Here is a 19,299-nt window from a genome sequence, read left to right as displayed (position 1 = left end):
CAGGTAATGTTGCTTCCTGTCTGCAGGAAACAGGGTTGTGTCTAGAAGGTAACCCTCAAATTGCAAAATATGATCTTGCACAAAATCTCGCGAGAGTTTCCACCAATTAGCTGGTTACCTTCTAGACCATGAAACAGCATGGAGGAGCCAGCAGCAGGCACACCTTCTACCTCCAGGACGGTAAGGAGGTTTTACCACTTATAACCTAAACTACCTGGGGCTATAATGTCTGCAAGTTTGGCTCCAGTTGTCACTTGCAAATGTAGCCTTTAAGTAACGTGTTGACAAGGTTGAAAAGGGTCGTGGTCATATGTTTACCTGAGTGGCAAATAATCTGCTATTTACACTCAACCACATGTTGCATGCATGGTAGCATGGTAGCATTACTTACTTAGCTAATTAGATTTATTTATTTATTTTTTATTTATTTTTTATTTATTTTTTATTTTGCACAATTTAAGACTTCACAACATAACAAAAAATAATAAATATATAAATATAAAGAAATCTCACTTTTTTTTTTTGCATTTACACGAATAGAATTAAGGTTTCACAAATATGAAAGTGTCTTAAACAGTCCCTGGCTCCTCTGGGGTAATCTAACATTAGTCCAGATTTATTTATTTATTTTTTATTATGCACAATTTAAGACTACACAACATAACAGCCTCCACCCAGAAACAAGATTAATATAAAAAATATTGTGACTAAATAATAGTGATAACAAACAATTAGAACAATACAGTTAATATTTAAAAAAAAAAAAAAAAAAGTGTGTGTGTGAGATTTGACAAGTCTAAGTGTAGCTAGTGTTTTTTTGTGAGAGACCTGGTACAATGTGGTCTAGATGTGAAAAAAAAGCAGTGAAATTTTCCCTTTTTTGTATTTTCTTAAATAGAATAAAGTTTTCACAAATCTGAAAGTGTGTTCTAAGTGTCTCTGACTTCTCTGGGATAATGTTAATCTAGTCCAGATTTGAGAAGCCTAGGTGTAGGCTAACGTTTTTGAACTTTTGGGTCAGTAATCTGTAGCACATATATATAATTTGATTGTTTTAAATAGAAGTGCTGCTTGGTGAATTATCAATAAGCATATATCCTAACAAACAAGACAGGTTTCAGGTGAGGTGTGTTTTTTAATACACATCATTTTTTAACAGTGTTTAGAACCAATTCAAGCCAGACACACAAGAAGCCACCTCATGTCAAATGCTCTATGAAAGAAGAGTTAGAGAATGTAGACAGTAAAATGTTAAAATGATATTAAATCTGTTATGACCCCCTCTCCTCTCTTCTCTTCCCACTCCTTATCATCAGTCCTGTAAACAGACCCCGGTGCAGCCATGAGGACATTTGTAATGCAGAGTCAAGCCAGGCAGCTTCTGCACAACAAGTTCGTGGTGGTTCTTGGTGGCTCAGGTGAGACACATGAACAAGACATTTGATATTGAACTGTCTCACTGTTAACTGTACTCCAGTTTGCCTCATTTGTAAAATGTGTCCTGAAATATTTAGGATTAAATTCATCAAGAAGAGAGAAGGTGGCAGCTCGGCTTCAACACCCCATGTTCAGTATTTACCAGACACAGAATCTTATAAGAGTTGTATAAGAGCTTCACATCTTAGCAGCTATCTACGCCCTTAAAATTCCCCACTGCTCTGTTCCTTTTCAAGTTCTTACTTTTCATCATAATTGATTTAAATCTTTGAGGTTTTTCTACTACTTGATGTGAGTAAAACCCTGTTGCTTTTGTCTTTTGATTTCAGTGCAGCGCTCCATGTACAAAGACCTGGTTCTGCTGCTTCAGAGGGATCAGTACTTGACTCTGCCTCAGCTCAAGTCCAAAGTAAATCTTTCCACAAGCTTTTCCATTCACACGAAACAGCACTAACACACCTATAGTCGCACTTGTTTTTGTCGACTTCCAAGACCTCGACTCAGTCTGACTTCCATTCCTCACTCCGTCTTTATCAATTGGAAATAAATTGTCTGTCAAAGAAACGAAAGCTGTCAGAACAGGCTCTAATAGTACGAAGTGCACAGTGATATTGTGGCAAACGACACAAAGGATAATCCGTCCTCGCAGTGGGGATCATCTTGAGGTGTTACCTCACGTTAGTAAGTCGTTCTAGTAAGTTAGTAAGTTACCTCATAGTGCACTTCCTCCAATCATTCCTGACAGTCAAGTCGTTGACTTCGGTAAAGTTGGAAAGATATTGACAGATTCAAACTTCCCGGATCAATAACACATAACCGAGACGTTGTTAAAACACAAACAACGTCTCTTTCTAACCGTAGTAAGGTGGACAACGAGCCGTCCTCCGAGCTGGACACATAACATTGGTCTCTATGCAGCCGGCTGTGAGACGAGCGGTCAGGGACCGTCTACAAAGATATTCAATAACTTCAGTATCATACAGTGTAGTACCATCAAAATTACTTTACACATCAATGACCTCCTCATGGTTGTACTACAACATTTAGTTAGTGATTTTTGCATAATTTTGGTGGTACTACACTTTATAACAGTGACGTTATTGAATATTTTTCCCAATAAAGTTAAACCAGAATTATACAAAATCACATTTTTCCAAAATAAGCATTGTAGTATAACCAGAATGTGACATTTTGGTGGCACTACACTTTATAAAAGTAAAGTTATTGAATATTTTTCCCATTAAAAAAGAAGAAACACTGCTTTCCTGTGCTCGGTCACTGGCATTTAATGTCTCCCTTTGTGTGGTGCAGGGGGAATACTCCTTTGAGCAGGACATCCTGGTGGAGGGAGGTCGATTAGGTCCCATGACGAACGGCACCGAGTACAAAGAGGTCCGACAGTACCGCTCCGACCACCTCCTGCTGCGTTTCTACTTCCTGACACGGATCTATTCGCCGTACATGGAGAGCATCCTGGAAGACTTGAGGGGAGGACCCAAACCTGATGTCGTCATCATCGGCTCCTGTGTGTGGGACATCACCAGGTAATGAAGCGTTCATGCACTTTGTATATTGCACCTTCAGTCAGGTGACAACAGGTGGTTATATATGGAGGGAGATGGTCCTCTGTCGCTGTTCAAAGATGATCTCTGGTGTCAGATGTGAATGTCCTCCTTGATCTTTCTCTCGTCGTCCACTGACTCCTGGTCAAGGACCTTTGACCTCTTCCGGTGGATGCTGTGAGCGGTTTTGGACTGGTGTTCGCAGACAACATTCAGTGTCTTGTCCAGGGCCCACACAGCTATACATGTCCAAATGGCTGAAGTCATACAGCCTTTCAGCCAGTCTTTCACCTGCAAACTAGTCGCTTTTCGGCAAAATGAATTGATATTTAATGGCACAGTAGCCGCTGCCTTACAGAACAACACAACGTAAATAATGTTACGGATATGATATGTCAGTATTTCTATTTACTGTTACTTCCACGATAACCGAACGATATGCAGTTATGGAACACCTGTTATGAATTTTGCGCTATATTCGGTCTCTCCCTTTCTCTTGCTTTCTCTACGCTTCACCGCATTGTTGTAGCGTTTAAAAATAACAACATAGAGCATACGTTTCTCTGTATTAATTTAGATATTTTCAAAAGTAAAAGTCCCTAGAAGTGTATGATTCAACTTTTTCCCATGGTTTAGTGTTAAAAAGTATACATAAATCGCAATGTTGTGTATACAGTCAATTATATTTCTTCGAAAGAATTCGTATTTGGCAATAATTGGAAATGCAATCGCTGCTTCTCTAGTTTAATGAATCTTTCTGCCGTTCATTTTTGGTAATTTTTTTTTGCAAAATGATTTTGAAAATGCTGTAACTTCTGTGCTCCCAGGTTATGTACCACCAATAGGCAAAGCAGTGTTAAATTGCATTTCTTTTTGCTGCAGGCAAACTCTTAAAACGTGTCTGACTGCTTCAGCCTCCGTACAAACTCATTTCTGCAGACTAAAAGATATCTTCTGCACAGTGTCTTGCATTGAAAATGACTGATCTCTTGAGAGGTATGTTTCATAAGTAATCGTGATGAAACAAGATTATTTTTTCTCGCTTGCCGGAACGCCGGTCTGCAACTGCACATGCTGGTCCTCCACTCATTTGTTTGGTGTGAATTTCATTAAAGTTGAGCCTTGTTCGGGCTCAGTCGGAGTGAGAGGGAAAGGAGTGTGTGATTAATTATGTACGGAGCTACATGTACACTGAATGGAAGCAGCTGCCACCAGAGAAAAATCAAGTGGCAGCTCAAGAAGATTTCCTCTTCTGCCTAAGAGGAGGAAATATTGAACTACATCCAGACAGTATTCAGGACCCTTCACTCTGGGTTGTCTGTCCGTACCGTTCTTGTGAACGCGATATCTCCGGAACGCCTGGAGGGAATTTCTCCAGATTTGGCATAAACGTCCACCAGCACTCAAGGATGAACTGATTCGATTTGAGGTCAAAGGTCAAGGTTACTGTGACCTCACCTTCATCCCATTCTTGTTAACGTGATATCTCAGGAATGCCTTGAGGGAATTTCATTACATCTGACACAAACATCCACTTGACCTCAAAGATGAATTGATTAGAATTTAGCGGTCAAAGGTCAAAGGTGACCTCACAAAACGTGTTTTTGGCCATAACTCAAGAATTCATATGCTAATTATGACCATTTCACACACATGTCTAACAGGATAAAATGATGAAGTGATGACATTTTGGACAGACATGGATTTAAACTGCAACTTGACTGCTTGACGGAGGCATACAACCACAAGACGGTAATCCTAGTTTTACATTTTATGTTGCAGCCTTATGCTAAATATTCCATAATGACAAAGCAAAAATGGGTTTTCAAAATTTTTGAAAATTTATGCCAAAGAAAAAAATGTAAATATCACATTAAGTATTGAGACCCTTTGCTATGACACTTGAAATTTGGCTTAATGGTCTCACATTTCTATGATTTTGGCCCGTGGCTGACCAAAAGTTTCCAGTTTTGGCCCTCCAAGGGAAAACGTTGCATTAAAGGTTTTATACAACTTGTTCACGTATACAGTAGTGCTCCCCAACACCTGGAAACAGACTGAATCAGTGACTTTCCCCTTTAAATACCAGCACAATATATAATATATGACATGTACAAGGAATTCTGCCCCAGATAACAACAGTTCTATTCACAAGGAATTGGACTACTAAACTGAGTATGATGGATTGATATTTCTGCCCGTCAGTGACAGGTGAATGAATCAAGAGAACTCTTCTGCCCACTGTTTTTCCTCAGCTAAAAGCCAGCTCCCTTTCCTTTCCCTCTTCTCTTATCTTCCCCCTCCATGTGCATCTTGGCTCATTCAGGGAAAGCCAGAGAGTCAAATTGTTTTCCTCCCACAGCTGCCAGAGTTGGCTAATATTATGCATGTTCGTTTTACTCGTCTTATAATATTCAGCCAGAACATTGAAAAGGACAGTTTCTCTACCAATCACAGATTTATTTAGAGCATTTATAGCTATTTTATTGCTGCTTCATGTCTGTTCTTTCATTTCATTTATCTATCAGTGTTATTTTCATTTAGTCATCGTTGATGGCACTGGCAATAGATATACCGTTGGTATTGGAGAACCTGACTCACCGTACTCTTAAGGCACCGTGAGATACCGTTACATGCTATAAATTTGTCAACTGTCAGAGATCTTTTGTCAGTCCACCACTTAAGTCCAGACTGAAATATCTCAAGTATTGGATGGATTGATCCCAAGATAATGAATCCTCTGACGTTTCTTCCGGCTCCACCATGAGGTTCATACTGAAGTTTTTAGGCTTTTAGTGAAATATTAAAACTGGATTGCCATGAAATGCTATCCAACTAATTCCCCTCAGGGTGAATTGTAATAACTTTTTTCAAAAGGCACCATCATCAGGTAAAAAATTCTGCTTTTCTGATATTATTGTTATTTTAAGACCATTTAAAGGGACTGTTTGTAAGAATCAGAAATTGCTTGATAACGGCAACACCTGTGGCCGTTAAGTCAACGAAAGTCAGCGTCCTGTTGCTCACGCTTGCTCTACATAAACATGAACGAGCATCGATCAAAACAGTGAGGCGACACACGTCAGCTAAAACCACAATATCACTCTATATTTCACCTGCTTGGCAGTAATGTTAGCTGACCAGACGAAGGTCTCTCCATGAATCAATGCTGATCCTAGTGTTGGCTTTTCCTGCCTCAGCCTCCCGACCGCGGCCGGAGGGAACAGGGGCGACACCGGCACCCGGTCGGAGACGATAACGTTTCTTCACAAGACACGGGAAACCTCTGTTGGTCTGGAGGAGCTGCAGCAGTTATTTCTGCAAAAACGTCCACTATACATTTACTAGATATTCTCAGAGCTAAACTTACTCTTCTGCAGTGTGTAGTCTGCGCACATGCACATGAGTGGAGCGAGCTGAGCGAGTAAGAACAAGCGCGGTGAGTGAAGTGTGTGAGTCTCTGCTGTATCCGAGTACAGCAGAGACTCCGGCCCTGGAGACCAAAGCTACGGTCTCCCCCGCGTCCTCCGACCGCGGTCAACACTGTTTTGCAAGACGGGCTTCACTAGATAGAACTTTGTGGTTTTGGTGCTTCCATGTAGTTTGTGTTGGAGTCTTGTCTGAACAGCGTAGCCACATGGGAGCGCGCATGGGACACCGACCCGCAATGATTTATACGTGTAAGAAGTTACAAACAGTCCCTTTAATGCCAGTGATATAATGATAATCCCAATTGGGACAAAAAATTGAAGTTAACATATAATTTACAAACAATAGACATTTCTAATAATGCCAAACTTGGTATGGCAGCTTAGTTTTCACTTATCTGGTTTTCTTTTTTTTGTTGCCAGGTACGGCCTGGAGTCTCTCGATCAGTACAAAGAGAACCTCCACAAGTTCTTTGGCGAGATTAAAACCATCGTTCACTGCAAGTGTCTCATCTTGTGGGTTCTGGCCATGCCGGTTGGCAAGAAGATCAAGGGTGGATTCTTGGTGCCTGAAGTGAGTATCTCTCAGCCGCAGGTTTTCATTCCAACCAATTACAACACCGGCTGATTTCATTTATTAGCACCTTCATCCAGAGAGCAGGGAAAACCAGCAGCTTCATATTGGCATGATTGAATTAGAAGCGCTGCAGAGATAAAGCATAGCAAGAGATTGGCTTCTCAAAAGATTCCCACCTTTCTGTCACGTTCTCACATTGGCTTGAACCTTTTGATCTGGAAAGACCAAAGCAACTTCCTCTCAGCTCTCTCTAGATCACACCGGCTTTGACTGAATTAATGATTTCTTGGCTGCCGAATGAGAATTGTTAATGTTTTCATAAATACTGTTATTTTGTATGCTGAACACAAACATAACAAACATACAAATCACCAGAAAATAGGAATGAATGCATGTTCCCATCCACTACTGTTTTGTGAATATCAGGAGTTGGTTCATCAAGAGAAACAGCAGGTGGAGCTAATTCTCCAGTCAGGTGCCATTAAACCATTGCATAGGATGAGGGAACAATGAGATTACATAAAATGAAAGAGCTCAAATGATGGAAAACATGATGGAAATCTCTTTTTGTTTCATGTATTAATGTGAGGAAGGTTACAGTCTCCTCTGATTGTCAAGAGTCAAGCGAAAGATTTTGATGAAATGTAACTTACTCAAGAAATATGAGACCAATGAGTCACCAAATCTCCATATAAGAATTGTCTCAATAATATATGTCATATGCAGAGACAAGGAATGATAATATAGAATTATTGCGTTTAGAACAGCGAATGTAAAATTGTTCTTGAACCGGTGTAGGTTGAATCACCTGTTACTATCATTGAATCACCACTAGGTGAGCCACCTCGCTGCCACGCTGCGTTATGACGTCATCGAGGCCAACTTCTACAGCGGTCGGCTGGCGGAGGCCTACGGCTTTGACGTCCTCGACCTGCACTTCCACTTCCGCTTGAGCCTGCAGCACCGCATGCCAGACGGCGTCCACTGGGACGCACTGGCCCATCGACGCGTCAGCAGCCTGCTGCTGCAGCACGCCGCTGACGCGTGGGGAGTACACCTGGATGACCCCCCCTCTCCTCCAGGACAAGGTCAGTGGTTCAGTCCAGTGGACTGCATCACCTCTGTTATGGCATAGTTTATTGACTCCATATTTACTGTGCTGTATAACTGATCAATACTACAGTGGTCGTCTATTGGAAGACCTTTTACGGAACCAATGACACACAACATGTGCTTCATCCGTGTACTATGTGGAAGGTTTTCATGTGTCTGTGTCTGATATTTGTTTTTATTCTTCAAAATCCTGTATCCGTTTCACCCAACTGACAAAATGGTAATGATGACAATGTCCTATTTCTGGAAAAGCAGCCCACACAACATGAAAGAAAAAAATGTAAAAAGGAAGATGCCAGGTGCTGCAAAAAAAAAACATGTTTTACTTGATGCATGATGACATTTAGAAAAAGAAAGAAGACACAAACAGAAGAGTCAAGAGATTATCATCAACACATCATCAATGCAAAACACAGCATTTTAAAGGAACAGTACAGTAGACCGTTATGGTGCTGCTCTATTTGATTGAACAATTGTTTGAATGTTAAGAGTTTCAGGATTACAGAGGAGACTTTGGGCACCAAAATATCAGACCTGAGTGGCCTTGTCTGAGACCCATACTGGACTCAGGTTGGTAAAATCAAAGTTTCTCTTATTGTAAGTCATGCAGAGGTTAGGACTGCCAGTTAGAATAACTGAAGACTGCAGAAATCAGCGTATACATATTCATATATACATCTTATTCTCATACTGTCTTTATCTCAGCACCACTCCAGAGACGTGGCCCAGTCCCATACCAGGAGAGTCACAGATCAGACCGACTTCAGCTGTTTCCACCAAATTCAGGTAACAAACCCTCTCTGTCCTTCCGGTGGTCGTACCGGGTGCGCGTGTTACTCTTTGTCAATATGTTGGTATGTGTTCAGTAACTACTTTGTACCTGCTGTAACATCAAATACACATGAGCTCCGGTTTAAAGCCGTACTACATGTTAGAATTTGAAAATGCCCAACATTGGTTGCAAGGCTCTCGCCAATTCCTAGTAGTTCATGCCAGAGATGATAACAGATAAGTCGGGATAAAAACGTCAAATTAAATGAATAGAAAACGGTAGAAATATTCCATTTAAATAATATAATGACAAGGGGAAGGAAGAATAATAGAGGTCTGATTGTCTGCATGGCAAAAGACTGATTGCACTGTTTTGGAAAAAGACTAATAGACTCTGTATTAAACAATGAGCAAGGCACATTTTCTTAAGTCTTCCAATAGAAAATGACTTGTATGTTAAAAAGAGAACAGGTTATGCTTGAAAAGACTTTGGGACCATGTATTGTTTTTGGACAAGAAGAGTTGTTAACCTTACATAATGTTTTGTGTGAGCTCTCAAAACTGTAATTATGTGAAGTTAATAATTGAAACATTTGATAATTTATTTCCAATTTATGATATGAAAAGGCTCATTTGTGGGTTTTTAAATATCTTTATGTGGGCTTTTTTCTATGTGTACATTAAGGCTTTCAAAGTTATCGCCTTAACGCAAATTCGTTTTAACGCCACTAATTTTTGGTACGCAATTGATCTTGTTATAATTTGAGCATATTGTTTTATGCTAAATGCAGTACCTGTGAGGGTTTCTGGACAATATTTGTCATTGTTTTGTGTTGGTAATTGATTTATAATAATAAATATATACATACATTTTGCATATTTGCCCACTGCCATGTTAAGAGTATTAAATAATTAAAAAATCTCCCTTTAAGGTACATTTTGAACTGATAAAAAATGTGATTAATTTGAGATGAATCGCGATTAAATATTTAAATCGATTGACATCCTTAGTGTACATAAGTCAATGAATAATAAATATATATTGTTGATTGCAATGTAAAGACTTGTGATTTTGTCTTGTATGTGGATGGAAGACAGAACAGTGAACATCAGACCCCCGCTGGCGCCGACATGGCTCGCCAATCAACCTGCACAGACGGCTGATCTCCACTATAGAGGTGATTGATTGATCAACACTTCTTCACACTATTCACACATTTTTTTTATTATTCTCTCCAGAACTGTGGCCTCTGCCTGCCTCCACATACTTGCAGCTACAAACTTTCGTTGTAACCCAGTGTCCCTACACTCAGTCGAGGGACGCTGGCTAAAGGCTAGAGCTTAGAAGGCAGTTTGAGTCCCTCTAGTGAACTTGTGTCCCTCCCTGTGTGGAGTGTGCGAGGCTCTTATCTGCTGCAGCCGCTCTGTGATTGATGCTAATAAAACGGCTGATTTGTTTTATATTAGAATGACTTGAATGTCTCCAGATGGCTTTCACCACAACAGGTTGACTTCACGTGGACAGAATTTTTACATTATTGCTCAATGGAGCTTAAACACGACTACACGTTTTCATTATCTCCAAACATTTGTGATATAGGAATTCAATATTTTCGGAACACGAGGCACTTTTATCAACAAGTCCCTCGCGGAAAGGCAATACTGCTACCTATAAAATTCCCACAAGCCCTGTGTCTGCTGTTTTTCTTCAAGCATTTTATGTTTTTTTTCATAGCTGTGCTTGGCAATCAGACACGTCTGCCCACTCGTCAGGGTCCATTGATTGCATCAGTACATTATTCAGCTCTCATTCAGAGCCTTCACCTGTTGGCCAATTCACAATGGCCTCATAAAGAGCCTTTTGAGAGTTCTAAAAGCTTTTAATCAGCCAGAGAGAGTAATAAACCGGGTCATGCTCTGCTTGCTCAGCTGCTGTTTGAATTTCGAGGGAGACTGGTTCAACTGCCCTTATTTTTATGCCTCCGCGGCGGCGACAGGCGGTATGTTTTCAGGTTGTCTGTCCGTCCGTCTGTCCGGTCCATTCTTGTGAACGCGATATCTTGGGACCACCTGGAGGGATTTTCTTCAGATTTAGCACAAATGTCCAGCTGGACTCGAGGATTAACTGATTACATTTTGGTGGTCAAAAGTCAGGTTCACTGTGACCTCACGTCTGTCCTATTCTCATGATATCTCAGGAATGGCTTCGGTGAATTTTTTCAAATTTGGCACAAACGTCCACTTGGATTCAAGGATGACCTGATTCGATCACTGTGACCTCACTGTTTTTGGCCATAACTCAAGAAATCATTTGCATATTACGACAATTTCAAACAAATGTCTATTAGGATAAAATGATGAAGAGACATTTTGGACAGACATGGATGGTAAACTGCAACTTGACTGGTTGGCGGAGGCGTACAACCGCGAGGCAGTAATTATATATATTCTTTTCTCTTCTTTTCATAAATTCCTCTTCTGCTTTTTTTGAACACCCTACCAATGCTTTCATATTGCTGATTTTGAATATCAATGTCAATTTGAATATTTTTATAAAACTCACTATATCGTGTCAGTAGTGCACGAGACAGATCATGTTCCTCTGCCTCCTCCTAGTGCTCATATTGGCATTTGCAAGTTTCTACCTCGCCCAAACAAAAACAGCCAATCAGAGCCGAGCAATCTCTGGACAGCTGTCTATCACTGCTTGTGAAACTAGGCAGCGCTGATCAAATATGAATCAATATTCTGTTACTGTAATGCCTATATCTCGCCTCAAATGTTTTCAGAAAAGTAAATTTGACAGTTTGATCATAGTTTCTCGAGTTTCGCGAGCGTTGATTGACAACTGCTGCAGAGACTCCTCGGCTCTGATTGGTTGTTTTCCTTCGGCGCTGAGGACACAAAGGAACATGATTGAAACTTCAGCTTTAATGTGTAATGGTAAATGGACTTGCATTTATATAGCGCTTTTTCTAGCCTTCCGACCTCTCAAAGCACTTTACACTACATGTCAGCACTCACCCATTCACACACACATTCACACACTGATGGCAGAGGCTGCCATACAAGATGCCAACCTGCCCATCAGGATCTAACCTAAATACACTCATTCACACACCGATGGCACAGCCTTCAGGAGCAATTTGTGGTTCAGTATCTTGCTCAAGGATACTTTGACCTGTGACATTTAATTTTGGAAATTATTCCTAGTGAGGTCTGAGTTTCTGATGACAACCAGGTAATTGATGAATGATAACATTTCTAATAAGACCTAACCTTGTTCTCCTGTATGCTCCAGCTATAGATCCACTCATGCATTACCTACAGCAGCCCCACCTCTACAGGCAGCAGAATTCAGTTGCTGCTGGAGTCCGTCCTCCTCGAGGTCGAGGTTTTGCTGCTGCTGCTGGAAACTGGAGACTCTGCAGTCCGAGTAGGAACAGCACCGTCATCAACACTTTGCCTGCATGTAGTCAAAGAGTTTTTGGCAGCATTGTTGTGACTGTCTTCTCTTCTTCTACTGCTGACAGATTATAACCCTTTGCCCCCTGACAACCTGTGGCCGGAGCATCTTCAGGTCAGAGACACCTGCTCACAGATGGACTCCATGTTCAGTGCAGGTACCAGAGAAACAGCCACATATCCATCGTTAACTAAGGAGAGAATTACAAAATAAGTTGAAACACCTCCACAGGAGGTCACCTCGGAAAACATTTGGGCAGTGTTTCGTCTTCCCTTTAAACGTGGAAGTCTGACGTCCTCCTGATAAATGTTCAACATTAGCAGTAGTACATCTTTCTCCATTAAACTTCTACAGAGTTTATTACAAGTGGCATAGAAGTGTGCAGCACAAATTTCAGCAGAACTTGATACAAAACAAACTGGACCCCCCTCGAATGTCTGTCGTCATATTTAATGACGTCATCACCTTCAAAAATGTGTAAAATAAGATTTTGTCTTATTATGGTTAGATAAATGTAATTTATGGTGCAGCTAGATTACTGCTAGACCACCCCGTTAATACAGGTGCATGCGGGAGAGTACAGTTTTTGACAGCAGTAAAAATATTGTTTTTGAAAGGCTAGACACAAACAAATATTGACTGAAGAAGAATAGTTTGTTAGATAAATACATGCTTTGAATTTTGGAAATAATTACATCTATCTTTTTTCGATAAATTGACTTTTAGACTGATGACTGAGACAATTACAGAGACGGACTGAGCGCTGTGTCGCTCGCTATATGTGTGTGTTTGAGAGGGGGAGGGAGAGAAGGTGGAAGGTCATGTTTCTGTAAGTTATTAATAATAATAATTTGAATATCATTGTTATGAATGAAGCTTTGAACTACTCGGTGCAGCCCTACTTCATCAGCTGAGCACGTTGTCTTGTTCGTCTCCAAAGCATCGTCTGTTTTTCTTTCTGTCCCTGTCAACTATCTGTCCATTCTGTAAACCTACAGACTATCTGTCTGAATGAACACCGTTACTATAGCCGACTTGTTCCGCCGTGAAAAAGTTCCTGACGTGAAAACATTAACTCTGCATCACGTTTTCCCCCCCGGACACTTTGAGAACCACTGAACTAGCTCATTCCTCTCTCTGCTGCAAATAAGGTACACACAAAGTAAAATGTAGAGCTTACTGTAGTCTGTTTTCATTCTTGGTTTTGTTTTGATTTCTAATAAGACCTAACCTTGTTCTCCTGTTCTCCTGTATGTTCCAGCTGTAGATCCACTCATGCATTACCTACAGCAGCCCCACCTCTACAGGCCGCAGAATTCAGCTGCTGCTGGAGTCCGTCCTCCTCGAGGTCGAGGTTTTGCTGCTGCTGCTGCTGGAAACTGGGGACTCTGCGGTCAAAGTAGGTACAGCACAGTCATCAACACTAGTCAAAGAGTTTTTGGCAGCATTGTTGTGACTGTCTTCTCTTCTTCTGTTGCTGACAGATTACAACCCTTTGCCCCCTGACAACCTGTGGCTGGAGCAACAGGATTATCCTCAGGTCAGAGACACCTGCTCACAGATGGACTCCATGTTCAGTGCAGGTATCTCTCTTATAATTATAGTAGTTTTAATAAGAGGAGATAACACAGACACCTTCGCATTATTCAGCAAACCCTTCTCCCTCATCTGTTTACTGAAAACATGTATTTGCTTTGCATTGATTAGCTAAAATACCACCAGAGTCACTTAACAGCCAACATATGGTGTCGAATAGTTTTTAGCAGCATTGTTGTGACTGTCTTCTCTTCTGTTGCTGACAGATTTGCCCCCTGACAAGCTGTGTCAGGGGGCATAGTATCAGTTGCAGTTTTACTGAAGCACTGTGCTTCTTTTATTAGGAGGAGAGGACACGGACACCTTCACATTATTCAGCAAATCCTTCTCCCATTTATCTGTTTACTGAAAACATGTATTTGCATGTGATTATCATAAAGTGGGCATGTCAGTAAAGGGGAGACTCGTGGGTACCCATAGAACCCATTTTCATTCACATATCTTGAGGTCAAAGGTCAAGGGACCCCTTTGAAAATGGCCATGTCTGTTTTTCCTCACCAAAATTTAGCGTAAGTTCAGAGCGTTTTTTAACCTCCTTCTCAACAAGCTAGTATGACATGGTTGGTACTAATGGATTCCTTAGGTTTTTTTAGTTTCATGTATCTTCACTCTAGCTTTCAAACTGAGCCTGGTACAATCTCAAAATTGCAAGTTGCGTTAATAGTCTTTTTTTAATGTTTTTGGATACTAGTTCTTTGAAAAAGTTTTGCTGTCTTTTCTCCGTCCAGGTGGAGGTTTCAGGCTCCGTCCTCTTTTCCAAGCAGACGATCTCTGCATGAGGAGGAGGAGGACGACTAACTTCAGGACTCACCCATACCCGTCTCACTTTCCCCGGGTGACACCCTACGTATAGATAGTGAGCTGCCGACACGGAAACCCATTACAGCAGAAACACGGGGACGCTGGATTCAACATTAACGGAGTGATATCCACAGGCGACGAGACACTGTTGGTGCTCAGAAAAACTTGTTAGGAAATAAAGGCGATAAGGGGAAAGGAGGTGAATTTGAATTTGAAGTCGCCGGCTGTTTCTGGATGTTTGTGAGATTAGTAACTGAGGTTGGTTTGGAAGCACGGTTACACATGCAATACCTGCATTAATGCACTGATCAGTGGTTGTACATGTTCCCCAATCCAATCTAGATTTTAGATGATGGAATTTTTACATGATGTTTGTAACACAAGAATAATGTTAATAAAATTATTTTCTACTTCCTGTCTGTCCTCCCTTAGTGCAAAGACTCAGCGCTTACTAACCCTATGAATCCTATCATCAGTACAGACGGATTCATGCTCTCCTCATCTAATGCCTTGATCTCAACAAGAAAAAGTTGCATATAGAAAAGTTCCTCTTTTGCCGTTTCTGAACTCCGTAAACTCTCTTTGAATGTCAAAATGACAACAGCTGATTTCCATCTTTGCATTAGTTTTCCGCTCATGACAGTAATTGTGTTCCATACAGCTTTCAGCTGCAGACAATGTGACCGGAGCCTGCCCCGTGCTCCTGCCCACAGTGAGTCACAGCACACTGACTCATAGACCAAGCGGATCGCAGTGTGAAAACAGACTCGGCGCTGCTGTTTTATCAGTATCTTCCTCATTTAACAGTCACCTTTCTTCACCTCTTCTCAGCCTCGTCTCACCGCGGGCCGATGAAGCAGGACAGCAGATCTGCTGCTGGCTGATATCCATCTATGTCGGAGTGTGGGGGTTCATACCCATCTTCAATTACATCCCATAAATGTCAGGCTGCCTCTTCAGTCGGTTAGCGGTGGGCCTCGTGAGGGCATCGGCTCGGACGTGACAGGAATCGGGCCGACGACATTTCCATACACGAGTGTGATCATTAAGTGTGTCTTATCGAGAAGTGAGACGATAAGCTGGCAGCAGACGGTCCTCCAAGGCGGAGCGGCATAGAGCAATTAAGATGATAGTCAATTAGGCCACGCTGCTAATTGACTCGTGATTAAAGCCAGAGCTGATTAATGAAGGGAAGGCAGCTCTCTTCTCCTCGGCCTTGATAGGGAGGAGGTGTGACAAACAGAGGAGCAGCTGGGCCTTTGTATCGAGCTGGATGCTGGATAGTTTATTAGCACTTCACTGAAACAATTTTTTTTTGCCGAGGTTATTTGCACCTTAGTACAGGGGAGGTCAGGGAAATTGCATTTGTGCTGCTCAGAGCAATGACACATTTGAAACAGCTCAAATGCAACATTTCTTTCTGAAAATAGCAGCCAAGGCAGGTACATAAAGATTTTAAAATAATTATTTTTACTTAGGGCTGTCGAGGTTAACGTGATTAATGCAAATTCATTTTAACGATACAAATGTCTTTAACGCATTAATGCAAGTTGCGATTTTTAGGTTGTAGCGGGATCCGTTTTAAAGCTAGAGTGAAGATAATGGTATCATATGAAACTAAGAAACCTAGTTGCGATAGAGGCTAAATAACGCTAAAAAAAGTGTTATTAATTTGCGATTAATCTCAATTAGCTGTGGGCAATCATGCCATTAATCACGATTAAATGCTTTAATGGATTGACAGTCCTATTCAAAATGTAAACAATATACGCTTAAAAATATCCATATCCTTTTTAACTGATTTAAGGTTTTTGTTGGTTAAATGATCGATCAAAGAGCCAATCTGATATATCATACTGTAACTATTAACATAGGCAAATATACAAACTTTCATGATTCAATACATTGAGACATGTAGTATATACAGTGAAAGTTTCTTTTTCATTACACAATGATTGAAGCTGTGATGATTAATTTGACGCAGCCTTAACTCATAACCTTTTGTGGCCTGTTATTGGCTGATTAAATTCTTGGGCAAACACATGTATTTGCTATTTTACAACACTTAATAGTCACTGCAGTCAGCACTGATTTAAAGAGTCACACTTTTAAGCTATTAAGACCATTTCTTATAGGTTTCATATATATACTCTATCACAGATCTCACTTTAAACACTTTGCATTGGAACTACTTTATGCAGAAGAAATAGTCCCTATGAATATTGATGTGTCTTTAATGCTTTGAGCACCACAAAATGCCATTGACCTGTTGATATCTGTCTCAGACTACATGGCTAGATGCCACAAAACAAAAGTGAGAAAATGTGTTTTTCTAAATGTGGGTGAACTCACCGTTTTGAGAGTCAGGTGGGAGGACTGGTTGTGTTTGGCAAAATGTTAAAAATGGGAAAGAAAGTCAGTATATAGCTGCACCAGTTCCATCATCAGTCTCCTCATTCACAGGATGCTCCAAAAAAAAATCAAATTCCTTCTTTTCAACTCGGAGCAGCAGGCTATGTTTCACCCTTCCTAGCAGCATGTAACACTCTGCAACAGCCTTGCAACAGATGTGTTTACTCCAGTTGGACGAGTGAGTCAGAGGTGAAAACAGTGTTTCCTAACAGACACCAACGCACCTCTGATCGGAGCGTTTTGCTCCGTTAATTAAACCTTTCGCTGTCAGTGTTGTGATAAGTGCCCAAAGAGGACACACTCAGCCGTACCCATTCACTCTCTGCAGTAGTGACTGGAACCAGCGGTTTAAAAACAGGATGTTCACTCCAACAGTCCGTATATTTAGGTCGTTTTGCTACGCTTTGGCAGCACTGAACGAGACACAGGTTGACTCGTTCACAGGTTTACAAAAATAAACCTGTATTTCACATCCCCAGCATGTCCAACCTGGTCACATGTCTCTCATCTCCCTTTTTATAGACTGCTGCTGATAAGGGCTGCTATTTTACATGCTGTTAAAAGTAGTATGGAGATGTTGGTAATGTTTTTCTTTAGTATATGTCTGTAATTCCACTTTAGTTCAACATTTTTGAAAATGCACTTTCTCTCTTTGGAAGCTAATTGAGAGGATTAATATCACATTTATTTCTATGAATATTCCACCAATTTATGATGCAGCAGAACCAGATATTATCTTTTTTATTCCGTGCATTTATCCATAATGCAATTCTACCACTGACAATTTGGTCGTAGATTCAGATTTATTATCAAAATGTATGGAAGCAAAGAGATGAAACTCCGGTGACAGACACTGCCGCTATTTTTTACTGAAAATGCATATTATATTTATAATATTTAATTGTTCAACACAGGCTTTTTCAATAAAATATGAAGATAAAATAGAAATAATTGTTTTGCTTTTGTACGTCACTTTGTAGGTGGACGTTTAACTGGCGTTCGGTAGATGTTTTCAGTCCAAAATGGCGGAAGCGTAGCTCTGATGTTGCAATGGAACAAAGAATTGACTTTCACTTCTTGGCAATATACGTTCTTTGGTGTAATGCTTGAAGGCGAGTCGCGCCGGACGCCCTTGATTTGCATAAAGTAGCCGAGACCTCAACTTTATGCAAATGAGGAACGGGCCAACTTGACGCCGCGCTACCAGAATGCATTGCACGGCTGCTTACACAGACAACGAATGGGCAGCGTGGAAAGGACGGAGGCTGACTCAAGTGACATCACTTGAGGACTGATCTTCTCATTTAACTCTGAGAGAAAGCGTACGTTGAATTATTCTTTCAACTTGTGTAAATTAATGTTTACTACGAGACATGAAAAAAGACGGCATGAAGCTTGAAGGCATTTACAGTTTATCTTTTTATTGCTACCATGTATTTGATCTGTGGACACAGTACCGGTAAAGTCAATGGAATGAACATGTTAAAACTAGCCCTGAGATGGATCTCTTTGGTGTAACACTGTTAAATCTTTGCAGATGCAGCTACGCTGTGCCAGCAGACGTTTCCTGTTTGGGGACCCGTTGGGAGCCGTCGGCCAGGTCGACCAACGCTTGGACGGTCAGGGCCAGCCGACTCAGCCCCTCGTCCTCTACGATGAGCTGGGGGGAACACAAGGAGTCCTGGGAAGGGAGGAAGAAAGGAGTGAGCAGATGCAGGTAAGATACAAACATACATTTCTGTACATCTGTGAAGTCTGTAGAGGGAATAGGATCACGCTGCCATGTTTGGAGGGGTGGCATATGGAGCTACGTTAGATTGTCATTACCTGTCACCGCTCTATTCATCTGTCATCTGTCAATCGTTTATCATAGAACATACGTGTGAAAAACAAATACCCATATAAAGAGAAGCTGACAGAGGCAAAGGGGAGATATATTACAAAAATTGAAATCAATTTATGATTTCGATCCTTCTGAATTAGGAGGATCTTGACAGTTCGCGACCAATTTACGGTCACTGATGTGTTTTGGCGTGAGTGAACAGTTCAAAATATGTAAATCTTTGGAGGCCGATGTCTTGATATGATGATTGATGATTGTTATTAACACATCAGACAATACAATACATTTTACGC

The 19,299-nt window shown here is 40.9% G+C and overlaps 2 protein-coding genes across 4 annotated transcripts in view; one reads left to right on the top strand and one right to left on the bottom strand.

Moving 5' to 3' along the window:
* Positions 1 to 74: 74 nt before the first annotated feature.
* On the top strand, positions 75 to 15,167 carry LOC141760188 (PC-esterase domain-containing protein 1A-like). Of its 3 annotated transcripts, XM_074622779.1 has the most exons (14): positions 75 to 180; positions 1,317 to 1,418; positions 1,767 to 1,846; positions 2,749 to 2,981; positions 6,851 to 7,001; positions 7,840 to 8,092; positions 8,607 to 8,687; positions 8,823 to 8,903; positions 9,983 to 10,066; positions 12,190 to 12,324; positions 12,422 to 12,511; positions 13,616 to 13,753; positions 13,839 to 13,937; positions 14,679 to 15,167. In XM_074622779.1, exons 2-14 carry the CDS (start codon positions 1,343 to 1,345, stop codon positions 14,801 to 14,803), a joined length of 1,626 nt encoding a protein of 541 aa, XP_074478880.1. In that variant the 5' UTR covers positions 75 to 180; positions 1,317 to 1,342; the 3' UTR covers positions 14,804 to 15,167. The 3 variants fall into 3 exon arrangements, with proteins under 3 accessions (XP_074478880.1, XP_074478881.1, XP_074478882.1); XM_074622780.1 differs by lacking the exons at positions 12,190 to 12,324; positions 12,422 to 12,511; XM_074622781.1 differs by lacking the exons at positions 12,422 to 12,511; positions 13,616 to 13,753.
* A 3,396-nt stretch (positions 15,168 to 18,563) lies between these two features.
* lrch4 (leucine-rich repeats and calponin homology (CH) domain containing 4) overlaps positions 18,564 to 19,299 on the bottom strand; it is a 50,518-nt gene continuing 49,782 nt past the window's right edge. The window contains exon 18 of the mRNA XM_074622778.1: positions 18,564 to 18,844. Within this exon, the coding sequence (XP_074478879.1) occupies positions 18,707 to 18,844 (138 nt within the window). The 3' untranslated portion in view covers positions 18,564 to 18,706. The remainder of the gene's footprint in view (positions 18,845 to 19,299) is intronic.

This window comes from Sebastes fasciatus, chromosome 22 (assembly GCF_043250625.1).
Source record: "Sebastes fasciatus isolate fSebFas1 chromosome 22, fSebFas1.pri, whole genome shotgun sequence".
NCBI classification, from domain to species: domain Eukaryota; kingdom Metazoa; phylum Chordata; class Actinopteri; order Perciformes; family Sebastidae; genus Sebastes; species Sebastes fasciatus.
This window is presented reverse-complemented; position numbering and strand designations above follow the sequence as displayed.

Excerpts from the sequence above, each read along its gene's own strand:
- LOC141760188 (XM_074622779.1), top strand. The coding sequence starts at position 1,343 with ATGAGGACATTTGTAATGCAGAGTCAAGCCAGGCAGCTTCTGCACAAC. Across the intron at positions 2,982-6,850 it reads TGTGTGTGGGACATCACCAG|GTACGGCCTGGAGTCTCTCG; the intron begins GTAATGAAGCGT and ends TTTTGTTGCCAG. Across the intron at positions 12,325-12,421 it reads CTGGAGACTCTGCAGTCCGA|ATTATAACCCTTTGCCCCCT; the intron begins GTAGGAACAGCA and ends TACTGCTGACAG.